Source organism: Lissotriton vulgaris, unplaced genomic scaffold (genome assembly GCF_964263255.1).
Source record: "Lissotriton vulgaris unplaced genomic scaffold, aLisVul1.2 SCAFFOLD_535, whole genome shotgun sequence".
Lineage (NCBI taxonomy): Eukaryota > Metazoa > Chordata > Amphibia > Caudata > Salamandridae > Lissotriton > Lissotriton vulgaris.
In genome coordinates, this window is record NW_028250319.1 from 124806 (window position 1) to 146881 (window position 22076).

General features: G+C 40.6%; 1 protein-coding gene across 1 annotated transcript in view; it reads left to right on the plus strand.

Annotated features, from left to right (window-relative positions):
* LOC147663289 (uromodulin-like) overlaps nucleotides 1-22076 on the plus strand; it is a 189904-nt gene that overhangs the window by 71788 nt on the left and 96040 nt on the right. The window contains exons 2-3 of the mRNA XM_086950552.1: nucleotides 11854-12071; nucleotides 17432-17592. Of these exons, the coding sequence (XP_086806678.1) occupies nucleotides 11898-12071; nucleotides 17432-17592 (335 nt within the window). The 5' untranslated portion in view covers nucleotides 11854-11897. The remainder of the gene's footprint in view (nucleotides 1-11853; nucleotides 12072-17431; nucleotides 17593-22076) is intronic.

A 22076-nucleotide genomic window follows, 5' to 3' on the forward strand; every position in this document is an offset into this window, starting at 1 on the left:
ACAGTTTATACATGCATATAGATATTTTTCTAAACCAGCAGTTTTAGATATCGATTTTTCTAAAGAATCCAATTTTGTTTTCAATTTTTCTGTCAAAATAATAGTGCTTCCTTCATGCTCTATTTCATCAATGTCTTCTATTTTTATTATTTCTTCATTTTCCAGCTTCAAAAGTTGTTCATTAAATATAGAACACTCACGCAGTGTTGGCATTAAGCAGATTATAGATTTATTTTCTGCAATTTTCATACATATTTTTTCAGGAACTATATTTTCATTTGGAAACAAATTGGAAAGTAATCAAGTCTGCAAAGCTTGTTTGCCATCTTCTGTCAGTACTTCTATTCTTTCATCTTGAAGAATAGTTCCATAATCAACATCATTTGCCTGTCGCATATTTGTAAGGAGTTCTTTGTATTCAAAATATCACCAAATGTAAAGTTTCTAACACTACCCAAATACTTTCTAGTGTCTTCATACGCAAGTGTTTTAAATACGGGTTGTCCTTTTACGGGAGTAAGTTGCAGTAGATCTCCAAAAACTCTGTTTTAAGAATTTGCATTCTTAAATGCACAAAAACAAGCATTAAGTTTGAGACCATGCTTACCTCATCAATAATCAGAATTTTAATTTTCTTTACCACTCTTGAAACTTCATAACAAGCTTCTCCAGATAGCTTGTGATATTCCAATCTGTTTTCATGCTCCACAGGTAGGATAAGCAAACAATGTAATATAATTCCTTTAATGTTGTGTGCTGCTAACCCTGTTGGAACAGTTACAACACAAGACAAATGGGAGTCAGTTTTTTTTCTGTAGATAACTGTTGATTAGAGTAATTAAGAATTTTTTTCCTGTTCCAGCTTGTCCACTCATATACATTCGGATAGGTTGAAATTATGTGCATTCTTTCTTTTCATCAAGAAATCTGTGGTCAATCTGTTGTCTCACTTGCTGATATATTTCTTTCTGTTCAACATTTAGTTGTTCTTCCAAGTTTACTAAGTCCATACTATCTTCTTGAGCTTGACGCATTGCTGTTTTCACCTCATTCATGGTGATTGCTGCTTCATTTTCTACAATTGGTTGTCCTAGTGGATCTGGACTCAGTGGAGCAGAACTTTGACTGTCTTGAGTACTGTCTCTAGCAATCTCAGCTGCAATAGTTGCTTCTTGATCAATTTCATTGTTCAACATTTTCACATAATTTGCAAAAACAGTACTGGTAACTTTACAAGCATCGAAGGAATCTTCATAGCTCTGAAAATCTCCAAATAATTCCAATTCTGAACGGCATGGTTTGAACAGTTGCAATAGTGCTAAATAGTAAAATTCCCTTTTATCAGCAGTGTCGCAACTCAGTTTCCTGTGAATAATTAAATTTCCTTTCCTTTGTTTCACCAAACATCCTTCGGAACCAATCACTGCATATTTTCCATCATTGATGTTTTATGTAGTATTCCGTTTAAAAGTGTAGTTTTGAAGCACTTCATGGAGACATATGTTCTCAAGATGATGACTTCTGTTTGGATAATATGTGTTTAACATATTTCTTTTCACAATATCTGTACTTTCCAGATCTTTTTCCGTGAAATATTTGATTTGTTCTACAGATTTAAGTACTCAATTTTGCGTTGCAGCAGGACCTAGACTCAACCCAATGATTCTTCTAGACTTGGAGTATAGACTTGCAGATGATAACCGATCTGAGCATTCATACGCTTCGATTTCTTGATGGGATAACATCTTCAAACTGATACTATATAATTTCTTACTTAGACTCTTCTTGTGAGAAATCTCTTCCCACATTTCTTTCAATTTCGTCTTTTCTGATTTTGTAATGTAGGACGTTACATATCGAGCAAGAGCAATGGAATTGTCCGCAACGTACTGAATATCCATGTTAGCATTCCACAATGACAGAATAACCGGATTGTAATCATTTATGTAATTTGATTCTTTGCTTCTCAAATTGTAGGTATTTTTTGGAGACTTTCTTCTGATGGTATGTCGCATAGCTGACATAAAACTGTTTACTCTTCCTTTGGATATTACAGGACGTGGAAATCCAAAACGACATTTGGTATAAAACCTTTCCTTAGACTTGTACTTTCATCTACAGTATTTTCCACATCAATGACTTTGGAATCGTAAGACTTGCTGTCTTTAGTTGTTTTCTTCTGTGCTTTTGGGTACAGCACATGTGGCATATTCTTCAATAAAAGACAAAACAGTATCATCTGAATCTGTTCCAAATTTGGGGGCATCCTTGATCCATATCAGCATATCTATATAAGGGACACCTCTTGCTTGATACTCCTTTCTCCAAAAGAAATCCACAACTTCTCCAAGAGGAGGATTCTTCTTATTGCAGATAAAAGACATCATAGCTTCAAATCTATGATTGAAATACCTGCATACATTAACGGGATCCAAAGAGCATAAATCTCCAAGTGTCTTTTATTTACACCCTTCCCCTCAGCGCCTTGACACCCTCACGGGTAAGTAGTGCACTTTATAATTACATTGATTGATTGATTCAATATTTTTTATATTCGAATTTGCCTCTCAAAGAAATTCAAGTAAATCATCCCAAGCGTATTCAGCCCAGCTTAGGGTAAGGAAACATTGAGGAGTTCCTTAGCATACATTTAAGTTCTCCATGACAACGGTACCAACACATATTAGTGCCACGCTGACATGCCATCAGATTAATCAGCTGAAATTCTAAATGATCGTCTCTCTGGTGTACTTTATCCATAAATAGCTTTGCAGAAACATTTTGCAGATGTCCTCCTGTTTTCAATATGTGATTGACTGCATATGAAAGTCCGAACAAGTCACTCTCAAACAAAAGAAGAAATTTATATGGGATACATTGTCGAAATCTTAGATCTACTGCATACAATCTTGTTGCCCGATATTCAGATTCAGGAATCTGCACAGGTCATTCATCATATTTTCCTCCTTTTCCTGTTGGGAACAACTGCGGAAAACAACACGATTCCAAGCTTGCTTCCCATATACTCATGGAACTTCCCTTTACTTTTTTCATTTGGAATAACTCAATAGTATTCCCCATTACTTGTTTTGAATGAAGTGGATGTACACTGTAATGTTCATAGATTTCTTGACGTTTCAGTATTTCTTCTTCTCCCACATACACACTTTTATAGTACTCATTGCTTTTTATCAGATACAATATTGCCTTTTGCACTTTCCTAACATCCACTAATTCTTGCCAAATTTACTTACTCTTAGTAGGAATGCCATTAACTAGAATAACTAGTGGTTCATTTTCTACACCAACAGTTTTAATATTTTTTTATTAAATCTAGAGGTAAATATACAACTCTTCCTTTTAATCCTCTCTGTAAATCTGAAGGAGGCAATTTACCTCTTTTAGGCTCCATACAAACAATAGCCTAAAATGGGTGCACACATTGAATCAAATTAGATACAAAGGTATTTAAATCTATCAGTTCTGGAGGCATAGTTACCAACTCTAATTATTATGCACAGCTCTAGCGGGCATTTTATTCTCATCTAATTTACTATACCAATATTTACAAATACACTGATCAGAACCCAAATCAAAACAATTCTCTACCAACCAAGAAGTTGCAAATCCCTATTTTCTCTTTCACTTTTTAAATACAGATCAACAGTCCCAGTCAGATTTTTTTAGTGAACAAATACAAGAAAAATGTGGCCTTTCACCTGAAATCACCTTAAACTTTGTAATTTCTTCTTTAAAATGTTTTGTAGTACTATATTACACATCCTCTGCAACACTTTCTTCTATTAATGTGTCAGTTTCTGCACTCTTTTGTTCAGGACCAAAGTAACAAAACTCAATTTCATCACAAACCGTCTTCACATCTGATACTGATCCACGCAAAAGAGCACTGTTCGACTCATTTAACATTAGCGCTGGACTTTTTGCATAATACAATCTTCTGACTAACTTCCGCATTTGAGAATGATATACTGTTAACATCCTGAAATGTGAAAAACAGTTTGACATCAAGTTCAAGATCAAGTTCAAATAACTTTATTCGGTTTTTAGTTTCAAACCATAAAAGTCACACAGGATAAAAAACAGTATAAGTGTCAGTACATATGTTAAGATCACATCTGAGACAGCAAGGGAATTAAATAAATTAATAAAAAAAACAGAGGAAAACACTCCTTACATATCCATGTACTTCCTGGAATTAACAATAGTGTTTAAAAACCCCACTATAAAAAATATGCAGTCCTCTTTTAATAATTGTAAATGCACTAGTGCTGGACGAGCCTGTCTAAAATTCATACTTTTTAAAAAAAGAACCAGATAGCATTTGTGAGGGAAATCATATAATTTACAAAAGAACATAAAATGCAGGGTATCCTGTGGAGAATGTCCGTCGCAGCCACAGGAAGCTGCCTCTTTGCCTCTATAAAATACTTTCGGTCTGGCAAGCAAATGATGGATCAGATTCAGCTGAAACCTAGTTAGCAAAAATTTCTCATGAATGGACAAAGACCCCATGAGATATGGTTCTGCCTGCTGGGTAGTTTTAAGCATTATGTACGTACGCACACTCGGTTTCAGTATCTCCTTGGCTTCTCTATCCATATTCTTTGCTGACAAGAAGGCTACTTTTATTGCTTATACATCCATCTTTGAGATACATTCAGGATTGGTGAATAAGTCAACCCACCATAACCCTCCAAAGCTTTTTTTTATATAACTCATCCACGGGATACGAGCCGAGTTATCTAGCGACAAGCAGTCTCTTAAAATCAGGTGGGAGAGAGAGATTTGTATTCAACCAAATTTTTAACCCAAAAATCAGGGGTCGCAGAGAGAGTATGTCATTTACATCAGATACCCTTAGCTCCTCATGCACCGCCAAGTTGGATGTGCCCAATGGAACACTTAGTAACCATTTAAGGATGTAATTTTCTACTACTTGGAGGGCTTCTCCAGCATTATAACCCCATTTTTCACTACCATACGAAGCTATTGCCAAGCTTTTTGCCTGATACACTTGTAGCATAACTCCTGTAGGTTGTTTCCCTAGTTGGGAGGCAAAATTAAAAATAGCTGAATTCGCCCTAACCAGGTCCCATTTGTTTTCTGTAGTAGAGGACCCCAATTGAGCTTATCATCAAAGAGGACCCCCAAATCGGAGAATACGTTTGTGCGGGGAATTTTGGAGTCACCCACTCTGAATTGAAAATTCTTCTTCCCCAAATGCCCCACTTGCATGACATATGATTTGGAATTGTTAATTGCCAAATCCCTGTCTGACATACATCCTTGAAATGCAGATAGAAGCGATTGTAACCCCAGTTCAGTCCTGGAGATGAGGACTGCATCATCCTCATACAACAGGACGAGGATCCCTCGCCATCCTACACTGGGGTAATCAACAACTGTGGCCCTTAAAACACTATCGAGTTCATTGATATAAAAGTTGAATGAAAAAGGGACCAGAACTTGCCGGACTCTCTTTTTTATATTAAAATCCCTCATTGCCCACAAGTTCTGTGAGAACCTGACATTTGCTTTCATAGACGTATGCAGATCCTCAAGGAAATTGACAACACTATTCTCCACTCCCATTGCCCTCATGGACTGCCATAGCTTCTTCCTGTTCACAAAGTCAAATGCCGATGACAGATCCATTAAGGCAAAGTGAATGATGCCGGAGTGAGCAACAGTGTATTTGCTCAATATCAGAAATAAATTAAGACATTGAGCAACAGTGGACCGACCCTGTCAGAAACCATACTGAACTCCCGACATGACCCTATGATCCTCCGGCCAGGAAGGTAACCTCTGAAGGATGACCTGTCCCACCACTTTTACCACTGAGTCAATAAGTGAGATGGGTCTATAACAGTGGGTACTGTTTCTGTCACCTTTTTTTAAGACAGGAACTATAGTAGAGGTTGCCCAGGACTGAGGGCAACCATACTTGGCTCCCGCGTTAAAAACAGATTCCAGTATCGGAGCCCAAAATGAGGGGTCTGACTTAAATAGACCTGGAGGGATCCCATCAGGACCGGGTACTTTTGCTACATTAATCATGTGATGCCCTCCAATATCTCACCTCTCTAAGATGTTATTGCTCGTTCCTTCTTATCATAAGAGTCCCTGAGATTATGCTCAGGTGGTCAAACATACTTTCAAAATGGAGTACCCACTCCTCCTTGGTGAGACAGGCTTCAATCCCCCCCCTTCTTGATCAAACAAGGGCCTATTCACAACACTCCAGAACTTCAAACTGTTTATGAGAGTGCTCGCGTCGATCAGCTTCCTCCACGGTTCGTCTTTCAACGTTCCCTTTCGTATGGCAAGGGCTGCCTTATATTCCCTGCAGCAAATTGAAACGTCTGATTGAACTCTGGGTTTAGATGATAGGGCTTTCTTCAGCCTCTTAGCTGCTTTAGAGCAGTGGGAATTGAACCATCTGGGACCGGACAATGTTTGAACTCTAGCTGGTACAGATAATAACTCAGCCACCTTTTCAGAGATGGACTTAAAAGCACATAAACCCTAAAAAAACTACCCTACACTACACTAAGCCCACAACATTACCCTAAACCCTAACCTTACACTACCTAAACACTACCCTCTACACTACCCTACATCCAAATGCACTACCCTACACTACACTAACCCCACAGCACTACCCTAAACCCTAACCTTACACTACCTAAACACTACCCTCTACACTACAATACACCCAAATACACTACCCAACCCTACACTAACCCCACAACACTACCCTAAACCCTAACCTTACACTACCTAAACACTACCCTCTACACTACCCAACACCCAAATACACTACACTACACTAATCCCACAACACTACCCTAAACCCTAACCTTACAGTACCTAAACTCTACCTAAACACTACCCTCTACACTACTCTACACCCACATGCACTACCCTACACTACACTAAATGTAAATGTAAATGTAGTTGAGCTTATATAGCGCACAGCCTCCCCCTAGTGGGTTTCCCGGCGCTTGCTTAGGGAACCCGTCCTGGTATTCCCCTGTGAGATAACCCCGGCAGGGTATCCACAAGGTGAAAGCCAGGCATCCCGCTGTGAGGGGCTGTTGTGGAGATTAAGCAAGCTATTGCCCAGAGTCGCAGAGTGTGAACCTGTGAGTCGAGAAGGCACCGGAGCGAGAATTATCAAGTCCGTGGAATTTTTAACCCAAAACCCGCCGAGGCGGGGAATTGAACCCTGGTCCAGGGCCGATCTCAGCTTCTGGGTCTGCCGCCTCTAACCCCTGATCCACACTTCTCCAGTGGGGCTAACCCCATAACACTACTCTAAACACTAACCTTACACTACCTAAACACTACCCTCTACACTACCCTACACCCAAATACACTACTCTACACTACACCTACACAACCGTCCCTACTCCCAAACACTACCCTGCATGACACCACCCTAAAACAGTACAACCTTACAAAAGTACACAACCCTGCACGACCCTACACAGCCCCTATATGACCAAACACAGCCCCACTTACCTCTTTCCATGCGTGGTTCCAATATTCTCCCCCTTCCTGCTTCCTCCGGCTTCCTACGTCCTCAGCAGCAGCAGCAGACCCTGGGAGGAAATGACTGCCGCAACGACCTCCAAAAGTGGCGCCCACCCCATATGCATGCGTTATTAGGATGCATGCGATGTAACAGCACGCGTACTAAAGGTGACGCAGTGTTACATCGCATGCGTACTAACGTGTGGAGTAGTAATGGTACGCAAAGATATGTCCACGCACAATAGGATGTTTCCCGCTGAAAGGGTCACTAAAAGATTTCAAGAGGAGTAACAGAGTGTTTGCAGGAGTGTATGGATACTGACTGAGGAATTGTAGGCCTGAAACACAAGTGTATAGGTGGTTAGAGCACAACATGCATAGTGCATAGGAGTTTGAAGCAGTCCATATCCTAAGGCCTGGCTTGCTGCATGAGTCCATGGATACTGACGGAATGATTAGATTAATACAAGGAGAGACACTGGGAGAATTTATAATTGTTTGAGTTTTACTTCAGTTTATGGATTAGTACATGGTGCTGAAAGGGTCACTAGAGGAACGCAACGGGAGTAAAAGGGTGTGTGGATAATGACTGGGGAATTGCATAAAAGTTTGTAGCAGTGAATGTGCTAATGCCCTGAATCGCTCCAGGAGTACTTGGATACTGCTCGAATGATTAGAGTACTACAGTGTGATTTTAGACAAGCAACACTATCCCTTGGACTTTACCAAAACGCATTTACTACTCTGGAAGAGGTCAGGTGACTGCACACATTCCACATATTTTAGTACTGCACTTTAGTGTGGAAGCCTTACTCATTTTGCAAAAACATAAGCAACGACTGCTTTCTAATTCTACAAAAACGGGAGAACAAGATAGGTTTTTAAGCAGTTATGTGTCTGCAAAAACATGAACTGCACAAATGCTTCTCTGACAATGGTTGCCCAAATTCAGACAGACTCACAATGTGATTCTAGACAAGCACGTCTACTCCCTGCACTTAGGCAGGAGAAACACATTACTCTTATTAAAAACAAAGGCACCACATACAACCCCTCACAAATTAATAACTCACCTTTCAAATTGATTTGTAGATTAAGAAGTATGTCAGTCACACATCAGATTTTCTTATTCAGAATCTCTGTACTGTGCTGCTCTTAGGAAAACCAACAAATGGCAAACTTACCCTCTCATTCTGCGCACATATACATGTAAATATCAAATCACATTGCTTCCCATAATAATTCAAAGGCTAACACACATTTCTATTGGTTACACATTTCAACCTTTTCCAATTGACATAAGTGTGAACCCTACCCCCAATCTGCTCATTGCCTGTTACCATAGTAACAGTTCATGGAACACTTAACTGAACACACAGGTCACAAGTTCAGCACACAATGTTGCTAATCCAAACAGCAGGTGTGCTTGACTTGTCAAAATATCACCATTTCCTATGTAATGTTCCTTTCAAACAGTTTTTGTTAACCAATAAGAAACATGCTTTTGAAAACCAGAAACATGCACCCTACTGGTCAATATAGAATGTTCTCAAACAGCCGAACATTTCTCCGTTTTTTTCAAAACTGCATCTTATTCACCATTTTAGAAAAATCTTAGTTTTCAAACTGCCATTTCACATCCAGACACCTGAGTGCATCCAGACCTCCTTCCAAGATGCTTAAAGTATGGATTGTGGGACACAGCTATATTTTCTGGAGCCAAAGGTATGCAGAAAACAGAGGCATTGACCCCACACAAGTTTATTTAAAAAAACAAAGCCCCCACTACACAATATTTTCTTTTATGCCCCAAGAGTGGTAATCCCCAGGGCTTGGGGGGGCTTGGATGCCCCCACATGAAACTTTAAAGCCCTGGGGGGTGGCGGTCCCCCGGGCTTGACGGGGCCCTGAGCCTCCTACCCATTTCTATTTGAAGCCCTGGGGGTGGTGGTCCCCGGGGCTGGGGGTCTGAGAGCCCTCTGCACATATTTGAAAAAAACCCTAGGGGGTGGCGGTCCCCGGTGCTGGGGGACCCCTCTGAGCCCACTTTATATTAACAATATTGCCCCCTGGGACTTGCCCCTCCGGGGGCTAAATAGCAATGAAGTACGGGAGCTTCGGGGTTTTTTTTCACAGCAGGATCCACATTTTTTTTTTTAAACAATTTTACTTTTGGCCCTGGGGTCCTTGTGGGGCCCAGATACATCAATATCCAACTTCATATACATGTAATAATGCGACACAGCCAACACGTCGCTTAGCAGAAAGAAATTCCAAGCAAACTTAATTCTAATCTCATGATCTCCTTCACAATCCAATATTTCATTCAATGGTTTCCTTCATTAGCGCACATTCGGATATAGCCTCGCGTCAGTATAGATACAATCACGTACATCTCAAAACACGTGTTGGCTTTGCCACATTATTAAATGTATATGAAGTTGGATATCGATGTATCTGTTGGGTTGCAATATCTGTGTTCTTATCAACTGAAGATGAACTCTTCAAGTGTCCAAGAGAAGGCCATATAATAAAAAAAAAAGGTTTATTTTGACATTTAACTTGCAATTTGAGTTTTTTCTCAGCTCATGATTCAATATAAATTATAATTTTTAGTTAACTTTCTTTGTTATAGTTTGTGAAGATGTATAATAAATATAACTTATTTTGTTAACAATGTTTTATGCATTAATATATTTATTATTTATTATTCTATTTTTTATATATATATATAAAAATAGATACTTTGTACAACTATATTTTTACATCGATAATGTTTTACTTACCTGTTTAAGTATAGGGAGTTGATATTTTTGTGGTCTATATATTTTTTCATCGATATATTTTTGACATTGATGTGTCAGTTAACCAATTATTATTATATGTGTGTTTAAGTTGTTTTAATTTCATTTATTTGTTATATTTCTTAAAATGTATATTAAATCAATTTTAAAAAAAAATCCATATTTAATATTTTTAGTATTTATTATTTTATTTTATATTTATTTAAAAATCTATATTTTTAACAACTCTGGGGCCGAGTCTGATCTTGTTTGGAGAGCAAACCGAATGACTCCTGTCCGGAATGCTTTCCAGACGACTCAGGTCAGGGGAGTCTGACTGAACAAGTATGATGCATTTGAATGCATCCAGATACGATTTGGTCAGACTCCCATTGACTTCAATGGGGGCCTGTGGACCGAACGAGTCCCCTTGCTCCCATTGACAAAAAGGGTGGTTGGGGATAATCGTGCACGCTGTGGTGGGCACCCCTTGTTGCCTGCCACAGTGTACATGGTTGAAGAGGGGGTTACCTATGGGTACCCCCACGGGCCTGAGTCTGAGGGCCCCTGGTGAAGGGGGCTTGCTACATATCCCCAAAGACAGATTCCGCCAGCCTTTTCGATCCTTGCTGTCCGAAACGTTCATCGTATTTGCTCACTTGGATAACCTACTCCATAGAGCTGAACGATTTGGCGACGAATGGCTCTATCTCTCTGAATGCCTTCCAGAACTGATTCGGTCAGTGCTAAGGCTTTCCAGGCATTGTACTTGGTAGTTCGGAACTGGGAACGAATCGGTTAGGAACATGGGCTCCAGATCGGTTTAGGAAATTCCAAATCCAAGTCAGAGCCCTTCCGAATGAGATCGGAATAGACCCCTATATTTCTTAAATTAATATTTTTTATGATATGTTTGTACTTAACATTATAACTATAGGATGTCTGTTTTTTACATTGATATTTAAAACTCAATATTGTGGTATGGGGATATTTTAGGTGTCCATATTCAGTGAACCCTCTCTCAGCCTTTGTGATTTGTGGAAGGGATGTACTTCTTGTCTCATATATTATTCTTCTAAATCCCATGGGCTAATTGTGAAGGATTATCCATGGAGCTAAGGCCCGAAATGCACTCCCCCATTCAGGCAAATGGCTGAATGGAACTGTTCAAAAGCACCTTTCTCTATGTTTCTGTGCCTGCACGTAAATGCATATGCTGGGTCTTGTATATTATGTGGAGTTTGTGTGTCACTAATAGGTATTTCCACATATACAATGCTGTTTATAGCAAGACCTAATGGAAGGCAGTGAAACTGTTACAAATACAATCCATGACTTCCCACTTGCTTCTACCTCTTACCTCAATTTACTGCATTTTAGAGGTATTGTGTTTGATTGTGAGCATACAGATTAAAAAAAGGCCATATGTAGCAGAATGCTGAACTACGGTAGCACTTCATAAACTATATGTAACTGTGATTATTTGTCAACCAGTTGTGTTTTGTTGCAGGTCACAATGACATCGTTCCAACTGTGCAATTTGAAGGTCCAGCAATGACATTGTATATCAACAAATGCCTCCTGGAGAGGTTCAGGTACAGCTTAACACAGATGCATTTTGCAGATACAAACTGCACAGTCACAACTTCTGATCAGCTGGTGGGAAATGAACGAGTGATCCAAGTTAAAGCCATTCCACGGGCAGGATGGTGTGGAAATGAGATGATGGTAAGAAAAGATAGACTGTGTGCATTTCAGGCCTTTCAGTTAGTAAAGGTGGTTGTTGTCATATAATACATTTACTTCAGTGCAGGAAGTAAATGAGAAGTAAGGCATTGTGATGTTCTTGTTCTCTTTGAGGGAAACAGGGATGCTGTTCCAGATCTTGCATGCATAGAGATAACAATGCTGATGTCTTGTTTTTTCTTTTTTACACATATTAGTCTGTAGACTGATGGTTTCCTGGCTGCAAGTATGCCACAAACCCCCAGAGATGGTGAGCTTGACTGCAAGATAAGTGAGGCGGATGGTCATGATTGCTTTGTGAATGATACAGCTGGTTTAGAAGATGGTGTGGTTTGCACGGACAGTCAATGGAGTTCCATTATGATGGGTGATGGGATCATATTTTTTCAAGCTCTGAATGAGTCTTGCTGCGGTGTGTAGAATGCCTTTAAGTGGTGCCAGTGTAGATTCTGATCAGCAATGAAGCAGTGAGTAAACACTATCTAGATGCAAGAGCACTACGATTCAAACAACAATTCTGATGTCACTTTCTGAAATAAATAGTTAAACTTTATTTGGAAGAGAGAGCTGGTTCCAGTCCATCTTTTTTGTTGACAGTGTGCTCCTTGAGGGTGACATTGATGTCAAGGGTAAATCCAAGTGACTTGGCATTCGGATAAGTTGGGATTCGAAATTATCAAGGTTCAGGGTATTATCATGTCATGTCATTCCAGGTTTGGATGATTTCTTGTTTGTTGTTCCTGATAAAGAATTCTGTCATGTTTGGGTAGAACTTCAGGTAGGTGCTGATAATCCATGTCTGGATGATGTGCGGGCAATTTTGAAGACTTTGGATGTCTGAATCAAAGGAGCCTTTCAAGTAGAGTTGTGTATCACCAGCATAATGGTACATTTGTATGGTTTCTAGACCACCACCAAGCTCCATGTAGGATCTAACAGCTGATAGGCACATAGCAGAGTCAAGGCTTTTGCAGGTGAGATGTAACAGTCATTATATAATCAGTAGTGTCACAGCTGATTCATGTGCAATCATAGTGCTACTAGACACTCAGCAGACGCACAACTACTAAATAGGAGATCTAGCAGCTGTTAAATACACAACAGACTCACAGCTACTTCATGTGGTCTCAAATAGTTGCTAGACACTTAGCAGATGCACAGCCGCTGCATGTGGGATCTTACAACTGCTAAATGTTCGCTAATATTGCCTTAGAGCCCATCGTAGAGGGCAATGCCAGACCTGAAAGGCCTGTTCCAGCATTAAAGGCCTTAGCCAAAGTCTTTTCCTCATTCTGTGGGTCTTAACTTGAAAGAACAAGTTACTTGCTTTTAGAAACACCCTAATGGTGGATACTATTTCTAACTGCTGTTTCCTCACCTTTAATATATCTCCAAACGCCAGTTTTTTATTTCAGAAAATTTCCTGTGAGCCAAAAGATGGTGCCATGTAACTCCTCATTGACTTCATACTTCCCTGATGAGTCGCAAACAGGCAAGCTGACCTGATTTAGAGTTTGACTGACAGGGTAGTCCATCACATTGTGATGGAGAACACTGCCTCATAAATTGGCCGGTAGATCTTAAATATTCCATTGATGAAGACCTCATTGGCTAAGTCAATAGATTACTTCCTCAACTGCCCGAAAAGGAAAAAAAAATAGAAAGGATCCCTGGTGCCCTGAGAAAAAGTCATAGTTGTTTTGCTTTTCAAACAGAAACTCTGGCCAGGCCTTGTGCCCAACCCACCAATTTTAGCAAATCCCTTCTTTGCATGCCCTCCAGGTGAGCGCAGTGTGGGTTCACCACAGGACCAGGTCCTGTGCTCCATCTACGAAGTGTGGCATGCGGACTCCACCCTACACTGTATATTTTCATAAATGTTTAATATCCTTTGCCGGTACCCTAGTACTCCCAAGGGACAGGCATTCAGGATTCACCCATGTGGTATACCAGCAGCATGCAAGGACAGGAGGGCTGCCTGTGTCCCTTAGTAGTACTGCAGGATTCATAGGATTTTTTTTGTTTTTTTAATGTTCACCTCTAGACGTCTCCTTCTGGGACCTGCTCATATGTGCAATAGGCTCAGGGTGTCTCTAACCTTCCCATTTATATGTTGCTTTTAAGAGTACATCAGGGTACCTGTTTTTAGCCCCCAAGTAAATTAACACAGCCCTATATTTGTATCTTGGTTGCAACTAGCCAATCAGATTGTTCGGTCCCTGATACTAAAAAAACAGATGGGAGAAAAAGCTCCCTTGGCCAATCAGAGGACTCTATTTTTTTCAGTACCATTATATTCCCACAGGACTAATAGTCCAGACATGCCTAACACTTTTTAACCCCTTCAAGCCCATCGGAGCACATTCTAAGCACAGATTTTTTTTAAACGGTTGAAAAAATGTACACAAAATTACAAAAAGCATGCTTGCTGAGTAAGGTTTTAACTTGTTGTCAAATTCGGTTCAGCAGTTTGGCATGTATCAGAGAGCTAATCCCCATTTGGAAATTACCATGGAAAATAAACATTTTAAGACTCCCCCCACCTTCCTTTTTCCTGCCCTTCCTTGATGGATCTGCTGTTAAGTTTTTGGATGAACTTTCTTTTTTGAAAGTTTTGTGCAGATTCATCAAATGGCCCCAAAGTTGTTTGTAAAATAATAAACGCTCTTCCCAGAGGAACTCTGGCATAACAGAGTGGCGACCACCACTATGTAATATCTATCTATCTATCTATCTATCTATCTATCTATCTATCTATCTATCTATCTATCTATCTATCTATCTATCTATCTATCTATCTATCTATCTATCTATCTATCTATCTATCTATCTATCTATCTATCTATCCATCTATCCATCTATCCATCTATCCGTCTATCCGTCTATCCGTCTATCCGTCTATCCGTCTGTCTGTCTGTCTGTCTGTCTGCCTGTCTGCCTGTCTGCCTGTCTGCCTGTCTGCCTGTCTGCCTGTCTGCCTGTCTCTCTGTCTGTCTGTCTGTCTGTCTGGCTGGCTATCTACCCATCTGTTTATCTAGCTATATATATGTATATATTTATATGTGCTCTTTTTTGGTTAGCTCCTTCCTCAAAAGTTTCAGAGTGATGTGTCAAGCAGAGGCCCAGGAAAAGGAGGGGTCCCAAAACGCAAAGGATCCATGCATTTTCTTAGACTTTTTTGAAATGTAATACCACAAAAACTGCGAAAAGAAATGACACCAAGTTTCGCAGGGAGCTATATCTTGGTCCATAATGCGTGCTACAAGTGGCTTTTTTTCTTTTTGCCAGGACTGAGGGTGCCACAGGAGCGAGCACTCTAATTATCTGGCCTCAACATGAACAAACCTTTGCAATTTCATAACAGGACTCAGAAATTTAGAGCCCTGAAAATGCAAGAAAAAGATATTAAGATGCAGGGTAGTAATACCCTGCCCGCCCGCCGTATTGCCTGCCATTGGTTTTAAATGATAATATGAGCCCCCACTGCCCCCCAGGGTCAATATATTTTTATTTAGGGAGGGTGGTGTTTGTAGGGCCCAACTCACCAATCCTCAAAATACCCTGGAACCCATTCCTTATGACAGATTTTTCACATCAGGGGAGAGAGCAGGCAAAGGATGTATGTGGCGTGGCGTTGGCTGTCTGTAAAGGTTTGAAGGCCCTTTGACCAACCCCACACTTTGCACACCAAATGTGTGAAGTTGACTTTACTTTTGACTTACGTTGAAAAAATCATAGAAAGTCACTGAAAAAGACTGAGGTGAAAATTGTGGTTATTGCCAACTTTACATTAAAACAACTATGGTTTAAGTTTCATTGAACAGCATGGCTTTTTGAACTAAAAAAACCTCTGAAATTCATTAATTATTATTATCTTAAATAACTATACCTCATACCATAAGGTAACTATAGCCCCAAGCATGCACAGTTTTTCATCAATAATGTTGTTTCAGATGTTGCAGTCATGTTATCGATGATGTTATAGTACGTCACAAGTGATGTAATATGTGGGGTAACATAGCTGTGCATTGCAAGTATGCGAGTTATTGTTATTTTATGGTATGAGTTATAATTACTAGAAATAACTAAAATTGGTGAATTTCTGTGTTTTTTTACTTTATAACGTTATAGTGTCACTGAAATTGTCATCTCACCAGTGCTTAATTTGAGAAGGTGGTTTCTGGCACTCGGTACAGGCACTTAATTGTCAACACCAGCGTTTGTGACAGTCTGCCAAAAGGTGGCACTGTCTGACTAATTTAGAGATGACCACAACAACAGTTAATTATTGATTCATTATACATTAAAATGACTATTACCGCCTGCAAAAAAAATTCTTATGGCTTTGGGGGCCTGGAATAGTCCGAACAGTTACACTTGTTTGAGTGTGATTGTTAGTAGTTGTGTTGTTACTATCATTGACAGCATGGCAGGGACAGTGTGTGGTGCAAGCTGCTGTGGCCTTATGAAGAGAGTCCTGGCACTTTTTTTTATTTTTTAAATGAAGCACTGCACATAAATACCACATCACCTTTATATTTTTAGTGAATGTATGTACATATTGTGCCCTCCTTTTAGAGTCAGGGGAGTGGTAAAATGTCATATCAAAAGTTGGTATTTTCGTATATCATGTTAGTGAGTTTAATTGTCATGGTTGTAAAGTTTATCTGTATTATAATAATCTCAAATGTTGCATGCTCCATTCCCCCACCAGTGGCAGCTTGCATCTATGGGGTGAGGGGGTGGGCACACAAAAAAATATATATTCACAAACCTTACCTGGAAACGAACACAACATAATCCTGTGCGGGCATCTTCTACCTTTCACAGCAGCCCGACCTCCAGGAAACTCCCTTGCCCAATCCTGATACTGCTCACATGCAGCATGTAAGCAGCACCCTGATTGGAGGGATCGGCCTCACTCTGCACTTCACAGTGCTCTAGAGGCTAGCACTTTCTCTCAGACAGAGTTTTAAAGTGTGCATGGGTGGCTGACCATTGCAAGACAGCCAGCCAAAAAGATATGAGCACTTTAAAATGTTATTTTTCATCGGTGGGGCTTTGGGGTTAATGTAAGTGGGGCGATGCTCATCCTCTCCAATGCAGGAGCCGCCCCTGCCCCCCACCCTTTTGTTTTCCTTTCATCCCATCTTCTTTCTGACAGCTGCTATTTTCTTTAAAGTTGTTTAGTCATTTGTTTTTATAATTAAAATTGTGGTTTTACACAATGATGGGTCTTTTATTGTGTAAAGAAAAGAAAATAAGAACATATGTAGTAGTTTTTCTGATATTTTTCAAACCAGTCAATCTTAATGTCTCTATTGCTGTTATTTCTGTTCTAGGTAACTAATGACAAGACAGTGACATATTTAAATATCCTCTATATTCCCCCTGATGTTGCAAATGGGATTATAATTAGCAGTATCCTGAGGTTCAAATTCTCATGTACATATAACTTGACCATGCAAACCAGCCTGCTCACGGCGCTACATCCTAATATCAGGTGGGTGTCTCTGGAAAGGGTTGAATGCAGAAAAGATCGACTTCTGCTAATACAGACATGAATATTGTTGATCTGTTCTGTATTGTTTCTTTCCATTTTCTGTATATGAAACATTTTCTGTGGCAATGTAATCACTGTGAAGTGTGTGGAATGGCAAGGCAAAGTCTTCCCAGGAGTCATAGACATTTGTTTTCAAAGACTGGTAGCAAATAATGCTACCACTCAATAATAAAAAAATAAGATATACATAATAAAAAACGTCTCCGTGATTGACCATTCTTAAAAAGGACTATGATAAGACAAGGTCAGCATGATTCAACAGTGAATATGCAGTGCAAAACAACTGAAATAGAAACTTTGTATTCATCTGATTCCTATGAGCATGCTCCAGAATGGGAAGCTGGGCTCAATGGTGAGGAATCTGCAGATTAAGTATTCACCAGAAGGATTGGTACCGTAGGGAAGATACTTTTTCTTTTGATGGCTATCTCTACCCACAGATTGCTCACCTTCTCAATAGATTCTACAGCAACACCCCCTCTTAGGCGGTAGGTCTGAAAGAGTAGTAAAGCCAGAAAATACTGATGCATTGAGCAAACAAAATTGCCATCCATTATCACTATCTGATCCACGCAGTAATGTTTTGTGAATGTGTATGTGAAGGGAAGATCTGGTCACCACTCACCATATATCTGCTTTGGGCACTCCTGTATGAAGCGCTAGGGTAGAAGTCTTCGCTCTGGTGGAATGAGCCTGAAGTCCTTCTAGTGGATCCTTTCGTAGCAATGCTGTGGACAATCCATGGTGATGGACTCCTTTGTACTATCTGTCATTCCTATGTGACTCTTAGAGTATATCCATCCGTATCCCTTCTCTATGTATATAGAGATAACTCTAATCACTAGTATATGCAGTAGACCTTTGTACTCTCTACCACTCCTATGTGACTCTTAGAGTATATCCATTCGTATCCCTTCCCTATGTATATAGAGATAACTCTAATCACTAGTATATGCAGTAGACCTTTGTTCTCTCTGCCATTCCTATGTGACTCTTAGAGTATATCCATTCGTATCCCTTCCCTATGTATATAGAGATAACTCTAATCACTAGCATATGCAGTAGACCTTTGTACTCTCTACCACTCCTATGTGACTCTTAGAGTATATCCATTCGTATCCCTTCCCTATGTATATAGAGATAACTCTAATCACTAGTATATGCAGTAGACCTTTGTACTCTATGCCATTCCTATGTGACTCTTAGAGTATATCCATTCGTATCCCTTTCCTATGTATATAGAGATAACTCTAATCACTAGCATATGCAGTAGACCTTTGTACTCTATGCCATTCCTATGTGACTCTTAGAGTATATCCATTCATATCCCTTTCCTATGTATATAGAGATAACTCTAATTACTAGTATATGCAGTAGACCTTTGTACTCTATGCCATTCCTATGTGACTCTTAGAGTATATCCATTCGTATCCCTTTCCTATGTATATAGAGATAACTCTAATCACTAGCATATGCAGTAGACCTTTGTACTCTATGCCATTCCTATGTGACTCTTAGAGTGTATCCATTCGTATCCCTTCTCTATGTGTATAGAGATAACTCTAATCACTAGTATATGCAGTAGACCTTTGTACTCTCTACCACTCCTATGTGACTCTTAGAGTATATCCATTCGTATCCCTTTCCTATGTATATAGAGATAACTCTAATCACTAGCATATGCAGTAGACCTTTGTACTCTATGCCATTCCTATGTGACTCTTAGAGTATATCCATTCGTATCCCTTTCCTATGTATATAGAGATAACTCTAATCACTAGCATATGCAGTAGACCTTTGTAATCTATGCCATTCCTATGTGACTCCTAGAGTATATCCATTCGTATCCCTTTCCTATGTATATAGAGATAACTCTAATCACTAGCATATGCAGTAGACCTTTGTACTCTATGCCATTCCTATGCGACTCTTAGAGTATATCCATCCATATCCCTTCTCTATGTATATAGAGATAACTTGAATCACTAGTATATGCAGTAGACCTTTGTACTCTATGCCATTCCTATGTGACTCTTAGAGTATATCCATTCGTATCCCTTCCCTATGTATATAGAGATAACTCTAATCACTAGTATATGCAGTAGACCTTTGTTCTCTCTGCCATTCCTATGTGACTCTTAGAGTATATCCATTCGTATCCCTTCCCTATGTATATAGAGATAACTCTAATCACTAGCATATGCAGTAGACCTTTGTACTCTCTGCCATTCCTATGTGACTCTTAGAGTATATCCATCCGTATCCCTTCCCTATGTATATAGAGATAACTCTAATCACTAGCATATGCAGTAGACCTTTGTACTCTCTGCCATTCCTATGTGACTCTTAGAGTATATCCATCCGTATCCCTTCCCTATGTATATAGAGATAATAATAATAATAATAATAATAATAATTAGGAAACTTATAAAGCACATGGTTACGCACACCGGCGTGTCCCCGCGCTGTAGTGAGTGAGAAGCCTCACACCCCCCACTATGCTGCAGGAACCCCACCCCTTCCTGTGCTACAAGCACAACTTCAATTTATTGAAGGAACAGGAAGGTTTTAAGCTTCTTTCTGAAACTAGCCTCCGAAGGTTCCAGACGCAGCTCACAAGGAAGTTTGTTCCAGCTCCTAGCTGCCAGGAGCCAGAACGATCTGCCACCCATGCGGGCCTTTTTAATTTTAGGGATCACCAGCAGGCCAGTGCCCATGGACCTGAGGGAACGGACAGGCCTGTAAGTAGTGATTAAGACCTGCAGAGGCCTAGGTCCATTGCCCTGAATGATCCGATGACACGTGCTTAAGGCCTTAAACACAATTCTCTTCCTAACCGGAAGCCAGTGAAGAGCCTCCAAGGCAGTTTTCGAAGCAGCTCTTCTTGGAAGTCTCAGGACCAGCCGGGCAGCTGCCATTTGCAGCACCTGCAAACGGTCAAGACTCCTAGCCGTGGCACCTAAGTACAGTAGGTTGCCATAATCTAATTGTGAGGTAACAAGGGCGTGCACCAGCGTCCTTCTAGCTCCAGAGGGGAGAAGGTCTATGATTTTACGTAGACCATTCAGGACACCAAAGCAGGCCCCCACCACACGACTGATCTGCGGAGCAAATGTAAGGTCCGAATCGACCCATACACCCAGGTTCTTAGCCTGTTGACATGGCCTCGGGACTGGTCCTAGGCAAGGTGGCCACCATGCCGATGACCACACCGACGCCCCCACCACGAGCACCTCTGTCTTGCTGCGATTCAACTTCAGGCAGTTGTTATCTATCCAGGAGGCAAGCTCCTGCATGGAAGCTCTGAAGTTGGGTGCATCCAGATCAGTTGCCCGTGACAGCGAGATGACCAGCTGTGTGTCATCGGCGTATGACACAATTCGCATTCCATAGCCCTCGACTATGCTTGCCACAGGGGAGACGTAGAGATTAAACAGGGTGGGACTCGGGGCAGAGCCCTGGGGCACACCCTGTTCCAAATCCCTCGCTCTGGAAATATGAACTCCCTGCCTGACCTGAAACCTGCTGTTCGTCAGGAAAGATTAAAGCCACTTTAACGCTGCGCCTGAGACACCGCCCTTATTCAGACACTGTCGCAAGGTGAAATGTGCTACAGTGTCAAAGGCGGCGCTCAGGTCCAGGAGGATGAGAGCCATAGTCTGTCCCGCATCCACTCCTTGTCAAATGGTCTCAATGGCCATAAGTAGAGCTGACTCAGTTGAGTGGAGCAATCTAAACCCAAACTGCGTAGGATGGAGAAGATTAGCTTCCTACATGTAGGTCATAAGTTGAAAATTAACGGCCTTCTCTGCCACTTTGGCCAGGTAAGGCAGCAGTGAAATGGGGCAGAGATTGTCCAATTTCTCCAATCTAACATTGGGCTTCTTCTGAAGAGGGAGTACCACCACCTGCTTCCAATCATCAGGCACCGTGTGTGTTCTAAATGACACATCTAACAGATGCCTGATGTATGGCTCAAGGATATCAAGGCTTTCCGCAAGCAATTTGGGCGAGGCGGGATCCCTTGGTGACCCTGACTTTATGGACCTGCAGATCTTCTGGAGCATCTCGGGTGGAGGGGTGGAAAAATTCTCCAGCCTGCTATCTCCCCCGTCATTCCCCTTGGGCTCCACAAACTCTACACCCCTTCTTTTTGCTCCTGGGAAGGAGGAATATATTGTGGCCACTTTCTCTGAGAAGAAGCCAGTGATACAATCACAAGCTTCGTCCGAACTTTCCATGGGTGTTGTAGATGGTTTAAGTAAGAAATTTCCCTACAGATGTTAAAAAATTCCTTAGTGGAATTTTCTGCCTCCCCAATTCTCTCTGCATAATGCGTGGCTTTAGACCGCCTAATTAATCCATGGTAGATTCTCCATTCATCTTTATATTCCATCTTGGCCTGGTCAAGAAAGACTACCCTC